The sequence below is a fragment of the Ammospiza caudacuta genome, chromosome 2, assembly GCF_027887145.1.
Source record: "Ammospiza caudacuta isolate bAmmCau1 chromosome 2, bAmmCau1.pri, whole genome shotgun sequence".
Lineage (NCBI taxonomy): Eukaryota > Metazoa > Chordata > Aves > Passeriformes > Passerellidae > Ammospiza > Ammospiza caudacuta.
This window is the reverse complement of record NC_080594.1, coordinates 114,753,625-114,769,093: the sequence shown is the minus strand read 5'-3', so window position 1 is coordinate 114,769,093 and position 15,469 is coordinate 114,753,625. Positions and strand designations below refer to the sequence as shown.

Here is a 15,469-nt window from a genome sequence, read left to right as displayed (position 1 = left end):
TTACAGAACTGAGGTGTATTGAAATTATAGAAGGCAGTGCTAAGCATGTTTCAAAAAGATTGGAAAGCAGTAGTGAGAACCATAATTAATGCTTGGGTATTAATTTAAGCATAGATAAAGGGAGCAGAAATCTGGATTCTGGCAATGATCCAGATATGGCAATGGGCAGATGTAGAAATACTTGAAAGAGAAAATCATGTTCAAATACAAACTGATTTCAGTTTATCCCACAGCCAGAATACTTGAGTGTATGAACTGTGTTGGGCACAGTACTGGTTAATATGTGAAACAGAGGAGAAAACTTTGCTTAGAAGCATTTGGTTTTCACAGGAGTAATACACCGTATTTAGGAACTGTCATAATAACTAAGGCATGTAAGTAGATGAATATTGCATGGAATGTCATCTCCATAGGAATGCTAACCAAGGCAAGAATTACTTCTGAAATATCTCAGAAGAGAAATAGATCAGCAGAAGGTTCTTTCAGCAATTCAAAGTGAAAGTAGTGAGAAATTAAAACAAGCTGGTATTCAGAAATGAAAAATAAGTGATTTAAAGGTAGGATTTAAACTAAAAGAGGCCACAGTTTTTGGCAGCTTTTGGTCAAAATATTTCTGAACTCAGATATTTTACTCAGCAGAAGCGAGATTTTGAATTGCTAATTGCATTAAGAGGGCAGATGCTATTACTTGAAAAAGAAGAGAGAAAATTGAAAGTTCATGTTTAATGGGAGAAAGTTCCTGGCACCTGGAAAAGGTTTTTAATTTATGTACATAGTAACTAGTTAAAAATAAAGAAAATACTGTTTTAGTTCAAATTATGAAATAATCACCTGCAAAACTTTGTGCATGCACTAAGAGCAACTCAAAGGTTTGGAACATTTGTATGATAGAATCAGGGAAGCAAACTTTTAGAAGGGATGATTGTGCTTTTAAATGGCAGACAAAGGTTTTTATTTTATCCAGAAGAGGCTCAGTTGGGTGTAAATTTAATCATGGACATAATCTGTGCAGCTGTGAACAGCTCAGTGGTTTAATTTAGGGTGGTGCTATTCTGTGACATGGAGAGAGATATGTCTGACCACGTGGAATGGAGGGACTTGGTTTCAGCCACAAAAAATGCAGGAGCCTTCTCCATGAGCAGGAAATCTGGGGAACCCAAATAATCAGAGTTTTCTGGGCCTCAGTGCTCATCTGGGCCAGTCTCAACACCCTTTAAGGGTCCCCATCCCTCCAATGGGGGAAGGCCTGGGGTCTAACAGGGGATGTTCACACTGCCAGAGGAAGAATCTGCCTCTAAGAATTTGCCTTTGAACATTTGTGCTCTATACTGATAGTAGGTTTTGTTTCTGTTAGTTTGTTACATCCAGTAATCTAAAGGTTCTCATTATTATCTGTGAATTTTATTTTAGAAAGAAAGAAGCATTTTTAATGACAAAAACAAGCACTTCTTTATATCTATGAAAATTCCAAGATACTTCTATGTGAATATAATGTTTTTTCTTTCAGTTTCTTATTGTGTACATCTCTGTTTATTTTCAATCTGCCATGACATTTGATTACTATAACTAACAACAAATGATTATTTTTAGTGCAGAGTGACAGCTTCAATGATAATCCTCTTTCCTTATCTTAAATACAGCTGAGGTTTTACTCAGCTCTGAATTTGGCTGTTCAGATTTCTTCCTTTCTACCTATGTAGTTTTATATAATCTGCATGTAAAACTCCATCTATAAGTATGATGTAGTGAAGAAAATTGTGATTATACAATTTACTTAACTGCTTTCAGAACCCAAATCTTCACTACTTCATCCAGGAAACAAATGTATAATGTACACTGAAGCTATCCCCCAAGCTATCATTAGAACTATTGAAATCTTTGTTAAAAAGAGAATTAAAAAATATTTAAAACTTAGATGCATCACACAGCCCTATCCAGGCTGTTTTTTCTCATATGCTACTGGCAAGACTGTTTGCTGTTAGAGACAAAGAACCCTGTGGGTCTAACAAAGATGCCTATCTTCAATTCAGCTTGAGAAGCAGCTCTCTTGAGCAGTTAATTATGACTTCTTTCTGTAATAAATTCAGATTGCAATCTGTCCTATTCTTCTAGAACAAAAAAAGAAGTAAAACAAGAGATAGCTAAGCTGTGGGAACAATTATTGGAGCTTGTTTTTTTTTTTTGGTCAGGGAGAGTTTAGATGTCATTCTGTTTGTGAGTCTTGGGTCTTACTCATTAGTCCCTCACAATCCCTAAAATATTCCTTAATTCCCAAGTGAAATAATTTTATCTGTGGCTTTTAGTGATTTGATTGTCACTGACTGGATTGAGAAAATAAAAGACTTTTAAAATCCTGACAGTGGAAAATTCTGTGCCATGTATGGAAATGCAGTCTGTGGAAATGGCTGATGTTATCTACAGCCCCCAGCTCTGCCAGCCCAAGCACTGCAGTGCCAGGCTTATCAGCAGCATTGTCCTCTCTGTGTGTGCAGTGGTGTTTATTGCAGGCTGCTGGAAGGAGGCTCCAGCTTTGGCTGGATCTCTGAATGCTGCTGCAATATAAATAATAATATCCAGTAAGTGAAAAAATAATACTGACAAGATAATGATAATATGAGTAGATGGAGATGGACCAGGTCTTGGTCATTAAGTTTGTGTAATCTCAAATAAAGTTTGCTACTGTCAACAGCTTGTCACTTCCTTGTATTTATTTCCTGCCACTGCAAATAAAAGATCATTCTGAGTCATTTAATATGGATAAAGAAGTAGATGAATCTAAGTAGAGACTCTACAGTATTTAACCTTTCTTTAATAGTTGTGTAAGTGCAATCTTATTGTATGAAATGATCCTGTTCTTTGAACAGCACCACACAAGCAAGTGAAGAACTATGGTTCTTATTAAAAGTTTGCAAATTTGGAAGGGTCCTAAATTTCTGTGCTTTCAGTTCACATGTGGATGTTAAAGAGATCCCTCATCAGATTAATTCAACAATTCAAGTATTCTCCAGGCAGCCATTTAGCTCTTGTGTCAGAACTTTGTGCATCACTACTAATTTCTTCCATTTGTTTTCAAGGATTGGAGTTTAATCACAGTGATTCAGTGTCCTCATGGGTATCACAAGGTACAGCACTAATTGCACCAGCAATTACAGTGAAGTTTATTCTTAGTGCAGTTTATCCAGAAGTATTATATATAATCAATCTAATTTTGACTGAAACACATAGGCCTCTGCTGCTGCTTGCTTGTTAAAAAGCCTGGTTGAATGTGAGTGCACCAGAGGCAGATGTTTGGGATCATAGAGCCAATGTAGTTACAGTAATCCAGATTTGACACTGAGGGAGCTGACACTGTCCCATCAGATGGATCTCAGGAAAATTTCTTCTAGACCAAGAAATTTCTTCTTTCTTTCTTCAAATCAGCTTGGCTAATTTGTCTGAGCAGCACAGACAGGCTTGGGAGAGCACATCCCAGGCCCACTCTTTGCTTAGGATTTCATTTTCTACTTACAGCATCCAAGTGTAAGCTGCTCTTGCTGCTGCCTCCTGTCCTGCATTCTTGCTAAGAGAACTTTTGATTTAGTGTAATTCTCTGTATGGCATCTCTCCTAAAACACTTCAGTCGTGGTTAGGATACATTTTTGTATGTATAGAACAGCTACTGAGGAAATTTGGACATCCTCATCCACAATTAGTGATTGTTAACTGGTTTTAACTTATTTACTTAAACTAATGTAGGCTGTTGCTTTTGTGCACAGAAATTGGATAGTCCGTGTTGCTGCTGGAGGATTTTCAGAACATGAAATTATGACTCTTGGGCGTCACTATGGCATCAGAGATAACAGTCAAACAGACCTGCTCCTCCTCCTTTCAATGGCTCAAGAAAAACTAAAGAAAAATGCCTTTGAAAATTTTGAACAACTGATTACAGTGTTTATGTACAATGACAGAGAAAAGTAAGTTTCCTGTCTTTATCCCAAACTGTTATTTGAGAAGCTCTTCTTGTAAACCCTCCTACTTTCTGTTCGTTGCTGAGCAAGTGATTTATTATGGCCAAAAAATATTATGTGTAATGTTAAGCTTCTCTCAGCACTTGACAATAGACAAGAAGAGGACAGCTTATTTGTCTATTCTATATTTTGTACATGTATTGTAGATGCTGTACTGAACATTTGCTCATGGGCAAAACACAGGATTTTAAATCAAAGAGGAGAAATAGTGATTTAAGGGGGAAAAAAGGAAAGAATGAATCTTTATGTGACTCTTTTGCCCTTTTTGTTCTCTGATGTCACAGGTAAAGAATCACAGAGAATCACTGAGGATCTCAGTATGAGAAAGGCTACAATGTGGCCTTCAAGTTTCTCAGCTTTGTAATAGCAAAATTTCATAAAATTTTGTTGTCTTTTTCTCTATCATGATGTTCCTCACCCATTTTCCTATGCACAGAAATATTCACTTGAAGTAAACCTGGAAATTACCTAATGTATATTTCTACCCCTCTCTTTCTTATGTACAGGTGTGGATTGTTGCCCAATGAGACCTGCAGGACTATTTTCAAATCCTTTAAGTTGCCACTTGCTGATGATCTTCTAGAAACTTTACTGGCCAGGTAACTTAAGGGCAGAGAGGGTGACCTGCATGCAAGGGTGCAAATCAATGCTAAATATCTGCTGCAGACACAAATCTTCAGAATTTGTCATTTATCTAATATGAATCATTTAATGATGCAGATTTTGTTCCTACACACACAGACTTTCCTATTTATAGAATATTTATAATCAACTGAGATGCATCCATCTTAGCAACTTCTCTTCATTTTGCCTGGCATAGTAAATCATCTGGGGTTTGGCACAATTCTGTGGAATTCATCTTTCCAGAGTCAGTTACTGATGCTTATCATTTGCAATAAGATTCACTTTTCTTTTGCTTTATTTGTTCCTGTGTATAGATGTGAGGTAAAAACAATAATCTTATGAAAACACATCATGTGAGTTTCAAGGAACACACTACCATGAATAAAATGAAGTGTCTTTATCAAGTTGACAGCATCAGTAGTAAACAAAATTGGTTTGCTACTCCTGTTAATCTCACCTGAAACATATTTTATTGCCATTTTTAAAAAGGAAAAGGAGTGTTGGTATGGCCTTGGTACTTTTCCATATCACATTTAGCTTTTTTGAGACAAATTGCTTTGCTAGCTGTATTAATGGGAATAGAAGTAAAAGGAGCTACTATTTAGTGCACTTGTATTAAAGATTAGAGTTCAGAGTAAGCTGTGGTGTTCTGAACACTCATGTCTTGTTGAATTTGGTTTTCCTGGCCAGATTTTCTGGTAATAGGCTTAAATGCATACTTGCTGATTTCTTCTTTCCCTTGAGGGAAATCCTTAAATCACATGTTTTATCTGTGCTTTCATAGTGTGTTAAAAAGAGGAACAGGTCTTGTCTTCTGTCATGTTTAGATGCTTTCAGGTAAAGCATCTAAACATGACAGAAGACAAGACCTGTTCCTGTCTTCTGTCCTCTTCTTGATTTCAGGAGGAGTTGCAAATTAAGCATCTGGGTTTAGTAAATAATGAAAAGACCCTTGTCAGGCAGAAATGTGGAATTCATTTTGATAAAGCTTCCTTGTGCTGCTGTTCATCACTTCTGACACTGAATTACATGCATTAGTCTTCAGAAATGTCTGAATTTTAACAGTAATCTACAAGTGACATTTTAGAACTCCCATCAAGCTGCCCAACACAATTGTTGAACGACAATTGACATCCCATGTTACACAAGGGGTTCTCACAGAGTCCATTTCTTAAGGGCTGAACTTGAATAAATGCACAGCAAGGCACTGGAAGTTTTCCTTTATGTACTAACTCAGTTCTGATAACAAGCAGACAAGCCTGACACATCCTGGGCTCTAGGGACATGTTTATTGTTTGTGAATTTATACCAGGGAAAACTTCTGTGCCCTGAACTTGTACTTTCCTAAGGAGTGAGTGTAGGCAGGTAAAAAGAAAAAGCCCAGTACACTATAATAAAAATTAGAGATAAGCTTAGAACACAGGGAGGAGATCAAGGGCTGGATTTCACCCTACTTTAGCAAGGTACCCATGATAGCTGGATGAGGTTTCAGCTGCTGTAGGTTCTTTCTGTAGGTGGTGGAGGAGAGAGTTATCTTCTCAGCCTGCATCAGAGCTGCATTTCCAAATTCCCATCTATTTTCCTTAGTTCTAAAGGGGCTGAGGCCAGCCTGTGTTACAGATTTCTGTGTGAGAAAGGTAAATGAGAATGGTGTGAAGCTGGGCCTCAGAAATCAGTGTGGGAAGTGCTCCATTTGACAGAGAGCCTTGTGTAAGGCACCTCTAAGTTACAGCATCAGCTGCTTCAAAGGTGGCAGTTTAAGAGCTGTCACAGCACTGCAGGTAATGAGGAATTGTCATATTCTTCATCATGTGTGCACTTGGCACTGCTTGGGAAGTTTGTTGTGTTATGAGGGTGCAGAGCCAGGGAAATATTTTTTTGAACTCTATTTAATAGGACTTAATTTCAAATAGTCTGTAAATTGAAGAGGTGAGTCATCTTAATGAGATTTAAATTTTTTCCTTTCTTTCTGCTTTCTGTAGTTTTCGTCAACACTGAAGAATCATGAAACAGGCAGGTTTATTGTTAATGAAAAGCAGTCTCATTCCTGGGGAGTTTGCAATTCAGTGTGGGCCAAGTTTGTCAACAGTAGTCCAGCATTCTTTCCTTATTTCTGTTTTTTTTTTTTTTTTTTTTTTTTTTATTTTTATGAGGAACCATGTCGTTTTGTGTCCACTGATATTTCTTTCTAGAACAAGTGGTGGTGGTGGTCTACTCTGTGAATCTTTATTTATGAAGCAAGAAACTGGAACAATAAAAGCTGCTGGACTGATTCCCACAAAATCAGTATATATAGCTAATGCACTAGCTGGACCCCATTCAGCTATAAAATGATGCTGGACAATGTGATCAGATAATAGCTGAAGGCTGAAGCTCTGTGTTTATTCAGCTTTGCTATCTGAGATTAGGTGGCAAAGACTTTCTCCAGGACTTAATGACTCTATTTTTCCATTTTGAAAGGTAGTACTCTTAAAGTATTTATTATTTACATTTGGAAATTATACTGCAATGATCTGTCACTTATTACAAGCATGGGATGGGACTAGAAATATATGTCTAATTTTGTGGTCACCTCCAAATGACCCAGAACTTTGTTTACTGTACTCAAAGACCACTCAGTTGCCATGGAGTGAAGGGAGACTTAGCACAAAAATTGGGATTTCATAAGACCTTTTAATATTGTGCATCTAGTGTAAATTTATATTTTTAATTGTGGGATGTTGAAATAGTAGGATTTAGGTACCCAACAATGTGAATGTTTTTTCCAATTTACCTGAGCTGGCATGTTAAAAAGTATTTGTTTGTCCATCAGCATTTTCTCACTTACTTTTTAAATCACAGAACAATACAGAATTAATCACATTGTATTAAAAAATGGAGACAGTACACAGTTGTTTCTGCCAGAAAACTACAGTAGTCATTATAAACATGTCTTTAAATTTATGCAGGCATAATGAACAATTACAGTTTGTTTAATAAATAAATTTTGCAAAGTGCTTAGGTAATGAGTTTAGGGGGTTTTTCTGTTATTTTTATTTTCTGCAATGCTAAATTGATCCTAACAAGAACTTAAAAAGAAGCAATCTTTCCCTGGAGGATTTATAAACAGCTGGTAGCTAAGGAAGGGGAAAATTGAGAGGAGAAAGAATGGATGACAAGTTTACAAGCACTACACATTGATTATTCTGCATTAATTCAGTTGTTAATTATAGGTCCCTAGTTTTTTAAATTACATTTTAAAATTTCTATTAAAAGTAGCTGAGTCTTTTTTCACCTCTCTGCACTGCTGGGGGGAGTCTGTTTGAAAGGTTTTGTTTTGAGAAGGAGAATCTCCAGTCTCTCAGGGAGCAGTGCCTGGTGACAGAGGGGCTCCTGCGTGGTGATCCCAGCTCTCAATTCACTTCCAGGCCAGGCCAGGCCACTCCTGCCTGCTCAGTTTTCCCCAGGATTGTGGCTGGGTAACAATTTTTTTACCTGGTTTCCTACCTGTAATGTTTTTTTTTTAGGGCTGACCTTTTTCTTTCAGGATGAAACCCTCTTTTCCTGCTACAGCAAGTGTCCAGTAGCTGGAGCAGCAGTGGAAATGATCAGGAGATCTTTCTCCTGCTGCCTTCTTGTTACCTTGGTGCCTGAGACTCCTTATGCCATTTGTGATTAAAAGGAGCTCTAAATTCATATTTTAATCTCTTAAGACAAATTATTCCTGTTACTCAGTTTGCTGAGGAGCTGATGGTTCCATTTATGGTTGTTCAAGACATGAATAAATGTAGGATAAATATAAATTTTTAAAAAAGGAGATGGTAGCCATTATTATTTAATAGTGACTTGTTATGCTTGCTGGTTAAAGTCCTTTAATTATGAGCAGTTTATGACAATTTAGGTGTACACCTGTGGCAATCCAGTCCCTGTAGAACTGTATTGCACAGAGAGTACCAAACAGACTGAAGAATCCCAACATTTTCTCTAAGGTTACAGCAGCAGATGCTTCTGCTCTGTTATTATCAGATTAACTTGTTAATAAATGTTTGAAATGAAGGAATTAAAAAAACTCTGCACATACATTAAACTTTCTCATAAATCTTTGGGGTATAGATTTCTTGATGGCAAAGAAAAAGTTATTAGTAAGTAATTTTTACTCACCAAAGCATCCTCAGGAATGATCATAATGTGATTTGACCAGATTTTTCACCTATCTAAAGTATTTAATTATGAATGTATTTTTATAAGCAGAAATGTGTGATTATTTCTGTAATGATAAAGAAAATAAAAAGCCCTGCAAACTGTGATAGGGATGGAGCAGTGACTTTCATAGTCTAAAATCCCATGCATTGGTGAAGCAACAGGGGAAAACTGAAGAGAAGGGTGGTTTAAAACTATCTTAGGCACATCTTCTTGATAAGACAAATCTAATTTCCTTTTCTGAAGAGCACTGTCTCAGCATTATTAACTCCAGCCTCTGAAATGTATGACAACTCTGTCCTAATAAAGCACAAATTGATAACATCTCCTCAGTCCATCTGGGTGCTCTGTGCCAAATCTCTAGTGTCTGCTTTTAGTAGATTGATACAATAAGTCACAGTAGTAAAAAGATCTAAAGAGTAGATTTATTTTCTTTCTGGGTTATCCTAGAGTAGTATTTTAAGATGCTTTTTGTAGCTATTTAATTATGAAATTCAGGAATCCCATTTCCTCTGCCCATGTTAAAATTCTTGGTTATAGATAATTTCAAACGCATCTTGTCATCTCAGCTCACTAGTGCTGTCACATCAAAGGACTTTTCTCCTTGTAAATGTGTGTCAAAAGCAGAAGCAATGCTTTCCTTAACAGAAAGTTTAAATAGTTACACCTTCACTTGGTCTTTGTTTAAAAATCCTGCTTATACAGCTCAGCATCTTGGTGGTAGAATTAATCTTTTGACTTTTCACAATGAGCAAAAGGTAACTACATGATAGTAGAAGGAAAAATCATTTGTCCTGATTGTTCTGAAATACCAATCTGTCTGCCATTATTTTTCCAAGAGAAAAAGCTTTTTTATTTAAGCTTTTTGATTGTCTTATTACATCTCATGCAAAACTTGTCTTCCATATTGCCACCTGCAAAAAAAACCTCAAAAACCTGAAACTAAGAACCCACTGGAAGTGGGAATGGAAATTTCCTTGTGTATTGGATATATTCCCCAAAAGTAAGGCTTTGTGGAAATATTAACTTGCATGTGAACTGTGGTGAAGAAGCAGGCTGTCATGGGAGGGTTTCTCATGGCAGTGTTTCAGACTCATTTAATTCTGGTAGCAGTAGCATTCTTTTCTGACTTTGCTTTCATCTTCAGCATAACTCACTGTACTTAACATTCCAGTTTATCTCTGCCATCTCTCTTTATGGCTCTCAGTATATTTCATTATTATCTTTCCTGCTGACTATTAAATGAAAGGTGTGGGGGGAGGAGGAGGAAAGGATGAGTTGCAGTTTGTTGCAGTTTATTTTTGTCACCAGATCTATTTCTCCTCCAGTATTGTTTTCCAAGTTTATGCTGTAAATTCTCCCTTAAAGTGCCTTCATGTGTAATTTTTGTTAGAACCCTCTGTAGTGATTGAAGGGTTTTGAGGCCTGTGTTTTGTGCACTGCTGTTTCATTAAGGACAAGGCAAGATGATTTTCTGCAACACTTGTTTCCTGTGCAGTAGTTTTTGTCTCACCAGATAGCAGGGCAGAATTGTTTAACCTGGTGTCTCCCACCAGGTAAGAGATACTGAGCCTTGCTGGGTGTCTGTTTTTCTCCAGGGACCCCAGTGAAGCACAGACACTTCCAGGCCATGTTTTTGTGCCCAAACTGGGTCCCTTTTGCAGGTGGGAGGTGTTGGGTGAGACAGGTGTCCTTCAGAAGCTGCCAGTACTGGATTTATGGCAGGGCATTCCAGCTGCTCTTTTCAAGCTTCAGCCCAAAGGGTCTTTCAACATTTGCCTGGTGACACTGGAAGAACAGTGGTGCCCAAGAGTCACCTCAGTGTTCTGCTGAACTGAGGACTTCTATTTCTGAAGCTGCTTCATCCAAATCAATGGCAGAAGGATGAAGTGACTTATAAATCTATTCCCATGTGGCTTATTAGTGCAGGGTAAAGATGTTAGAAATCTGAGGGAGGGAAATAGCATTTTCCACATGTACCTATAGACCTGCAGACCTTAGCTGGCGGCACATATATCTTCTGGCATATATATCTGCTGGCAGCATCTATATGCATTTAGTGGACAGCCACAACTGATACAGATATATCTATTTATCTATAGAAATAAAGAACAATGCCATAAACCTGGTACCCAATGATTTTAAAATCTGGCTATTATTTGATACATTAGTGAGCTGTCTGTTTGTCAATTGTAAATTGATCCCAAGGTGTGTGCAAACAGCATTTTTGAAGGATTACTTATTTTAGGAGAGGATTGTAGAAGTCATAGTAGAGCAGGTCAGTTGTGTTACAGCACAGGTTTCCTGTGTAATTCTGTTTCTTTTCTACACAAAGGAATCATACACTGATCATCCCAACTCTGTTTATCAAAAGCTGTGAGACCAGTGTTGGAAATGTTGGGCAGTGCTTCAAAACTGAAATGAAGTCAAACTTGAAGAAGTTGAATTCTTCTGTAAGAGACAATAATAAGGTGTAAGAATATGGAAAAGAATGTATAATATAGCTGTTCCTGACATTTTGTACTTTTTTTTCACTCTTGCCAGTGTTTGGGAATAAAGTAGTATAAAAGTTATTATCCCAAAGGCAATGATTAGTATGCTGCAGATAACATGACATAACTTTGTTAAAAATTCCCTTTAACCTTGAGTCATCTTATGGATATTCTTCTCAGGTTTGAAGATAACCAAAAGCAAGTAGACTATAAAAAGTTTGTTCATGCAGTGAACTGGAGAGAGAATCAAGTCCGTGCTTTTGTGGAGGAAAAGGAGCAACCCAAGGTAAAAAAATGTCTCAATATAATTTCTCCAACTTTAACATGATTGTCTTAGCCAGCACACACTACAGTATTTTTTCCTGTTTGTGTATTTGTACCTGTTTTCTTTAAGTAATTATTTTTAATAGCTTTAATAGGGAGTTTAGGGTGAAGCAGAGAAGTCAGACAGGGATGAGGAGGTGCCTGGTAGGTATCACATCTCTGGGACATTTTACAGAAGAATAAAAGAGAAGGGGAAGCAGATGTACTTATCCATGGACAATGGGCATGAGTACTGCTTCCCCCACAAATATCCTTGTCACATGTCAAATGATCTGTTCCCTTGCTGAGGTAGACAGAAAATACTTTAAGCTCCACTGAGACATAGGCAGAAAATAGCTCTGTGTTTTGTATAACTCCTCAGGAACCTGTACACAGCACACCACATCTCTGGTAGGCGTGCACAGAGAGAAGAGATGATGGATAAACTTTGTATGTCTTCAGCCTGCTACTCAGGGTAAAAAAAAATGCACTATCAACAAACTGCAGAGACTAATCTGATCTTGCCATCTTGTGCTGAGTGGAACATTTTTAAATAGAAAGTCCATAAGGCAATTATGCTGAATTTTAAATACTTTGTAACAAATAAATCCAAAGACTTCTGCCAACACATCATTTTGCTTTTCTAGCCTGGCCAATGTGTTGTACAGAATATGTTTGATTGTGTTCAGACAATTTAGAAACACAGCATTCCTTTAAATTCAAGTTCACTCATGGCATAGTTTAAACCAGGCACTGTGCTCCTGACTCCTCACTCCTGCCTGCCTTACCAAGACTTTCTTCTGTAGCATCTCAGACTGTTGGTGGTGTCTAAAGAGGGCCCAGGGCTGTTGGTTTGCTCTGCTTTGGAGAGCATGGTTCTGCATGGTTGATTATTTTTGCTTTGTCTTTGTGAAGAATTTTTGTCTTGTACAGATAAAATCAAAACCCTCCCACATGTTTTATACAGCAGTCCTGAGAATCATGGTGTTGATTAGGCTTTGTTGAGGGAGTATTCTTTGTTTTTACAGAAGAATTCTTGCTTATTCTTTGTTTTTACAGAAGAATTATTGTTTAAGCAATAATTTAATATTTAATATATTAAGAGAGGTAACTACGAAAAGAAAAAAAAAACTCAGAGACAGGAAAAGTTTTAAATCTTGTTCAGCTTTAGAATTCAATTGTCATTCTGTGCATGACTTACCATGAATGAATAGCAGTATTTTGAGGCTACAGTACCTGTGTTTGACAGATAAATTTCAGCAGCAGAACTGTGCTTTAGTTTCGTTTAGCTGGCTTTTTTTTATTATTCCTTCTCTTTATCCCATTATTTTGTATGATTTTTGGTGTTGAGACATGGATTTGAAGCATAAGCATTTTAATGAAGAAAATGTAGCATTATTTAATTTAAAAAATCTGCAAGAAGGCTAGTAATAGAAAATATTTTGAATAAAATATTTTGTAACATTCAAGAAAGTGCATGTTGTAATCTTTTAAGAAGATGCCTTTATAAAGACCCAATTTTTCACAGATTTGTCTGTGGAATTGAAGCAGCTCATTCAATCTTAAGTTGACCAGCTTGTAATGATTCCTGTTTTCATTATTTCACACTAAGATATTCTCTGGGTTACTAATTTCAGAGGGAAGATATCTGGAACCAACTACCACGATCCCCTCCTGTGACTGGGATCAGATACCCTCCTCTTCTGGATGATCTCTTTGGCAAAGAAGAATAATCTCATTTGTGCAAGGCACTGATTTAAGAGTGGTGCTTCAGCTCTGAAGATTACTTAGAAAGATACCAAAAAAATTTCTTGTATAATGAGAAAAAAGTAGATACAGCATTTAATTTCTTGTTCCAACAGAGATGTATACTTGTATGTTTTTGGAACTCTTTCTAAATCAACAGCACTCTGTCACACTTATACAAGCATAATTAAAGTTAGATCCTCTAATCTCTGCCTGGTTGCAAGGAGAATTTGTGAGTATTGAGCAATCTTTGAGTCAAACACTGCAAAATCTGACTGACCCTGCTTTGTTCTGAGAACAAACCTTGTTGGATGACCTCTCAGAATTGGGTTTGACTGTGTTAGCACAATAATGCCATTCCATTCATGTTTCCTCCCTTGCTGTGCAGCTCTTATCTGTGGTTTTGCTCTATCCCCCTGGTGATGCTCAAGTGCTGTTCATGTCAAAGTTGGTTATTTTGTGGAGGAAATGCCAGCAAGGCTTTTGCACACAACCATAAAGCTGTTCTGGTATCAGAGATAATTATAGCCTTCCAAAGTGGAAGCAAATGTTTTGCAGGCACGGCACAGAAGTTGTCAGTTCTTGCTTTTTGTTCTAGATGTGACTCAGGTTAGTCCCACCCAGCTTTACTTGGGTGGGACATGTCTGAAGAGAAGGGATTTCAGTGCAATTCCAGTGTGCAGCATTCTTGCAGCAGAAATGTACTTGCTCTTTGAAAATTCACTGATGCCCTTCTCTTTCTCCATGGCTTAATGGAGCTCCTGTTAGCATTTTTGTATCTTTTTAAGCTTATAACAGCTCAAAGCCATACTGGCTCTGGATTTACTTTGTGCTTTTGTGAGAGGAGTAATTACCCCACTCTGAAGAATGGAAGAGCTGAGGTGAAGGTGGAGCTGATTCATCCAGGAGATTCCACTGGGGAAGGGGATGAGGTGTGAGCCAGTGCACCTCTTGTGGTGCTTGGGAAGACTTAGAACCCTCTTTTTTCTTTAATCTGAAATTACAGTTTTGGGGAGGAATTGTTTGACTTAGAAGGATGAGAATTCAATGTATCTAAATCTCCAAACTGAGGGAGAAAAAATAGTAATTTTTTGGGAAATTGGAGATCCACCTTCCAATTATGATTCCATATAGGAATACCTTCCTACACCTTAGCATGATAATGTAAAAGAAATTATTATTCTTTTTTACTATATGGCAAAATATAAAGCTTTTGAAAGCTCTTTGCCTTTTTTGCAGCAAAAAAGGTCTTGAGACAAGGCATAATTACAATGTGGCTGCTGAGGAGGGGTAGCAATAAAATGGGCTAAGAGTCTCTATATCCAGAGGCTCAAAATGAAAAAGGCAAAAACTAAAGTGCTCCAAGTTGTAGAAAAGACTATGAATTGCTTTTTGATTCAAGAGAGGAAAATGGTTCCTTATATGACAAAATATATCTGACCACAGGGACAGTGTCAGGATCCAAAACATCAATTTGTCTTTTGGTGAAAGCTGGATATTTTTATGACATGCCACCAAGACTGAGATTGATTCTAAATGAATGCAGTTTTCCTTGTAAATTTTTAATGTTCCCAGCACTTCAGAAGGATTTTTTTTCAGTTGTGGAAATCATGTACAGCTGAGAGTTTCTAAGAAGAGGGGACTGCATTGAAAACCTCTCCAGTAGCTTGTAGAGAAGATGAATTCCCTTTAGTTTTTTTCTCTTTATGTGTATGAGACAAAAGGAGCATTTTTTAAAGAAAAAACCACTTCAAGAAATATAATATTTTATAATTTAATGTGGAACCATGTTCATAGATCTATTCAGTCATGGTTTGGTCTTGTCTGGTCATGGTCAAGAAAAGGGACTGTAAACTGGAACCAGTGCAGAGAAGAGCTGGAGAGGTGACCAAGAGAATGGAGAGAAGAAAGGTGTCTGAAGGAGCATAATTTATTTAGTGTATTAAAATGAAGGCTCAGATTGAATCAATATCCTTTCTCTCTGTAAATACATTGTTGCCAGGTGAAGAAAATTATCTGGTTCAGGTAAGAACACAGGTAGTCTTAAGGAAAAAATGGATATAATTTGCCATGAATAAATTAAACCTGAAAAACAGAAGGTGTTTCTCACTTCTAAAA

General features: G+C 37.2%; 1 protein-coding gene across 1 annotated transcript in view; it reads left to right on the top strand.

The window, feature by feature from the left end:
* Positions 1-13,518, top strand: part of EFHC2 (EF-hand domain containing 2) — a 57,164-nt gene extending 43,646 nt beyond the window's left edge. The window contains exons 12-15 of the mRNA XM_058800222.1: positions 3,756-3,953; positions 4,514-4,606; positions 11,483-11,588; positions 13,243-13,518. Of these exons, the coding sequence (XP_058656205.1) occupies positions 3,756-3,953; positions 4,514-4,606; positions 11,483-11,588; positions 13,243-13,338 (493 nt within the window). The 3' untranslated portion in view covers positions 13,339-13,518. The remainder of the gene's footprint in view (positions 1-3,755; positions 3,954-4,513; positions 4,607-11,482; positions 11,589-13,242) is intronic.
* Positions 13,519-15,469: the final 1,951 nt, after the last annotated feature.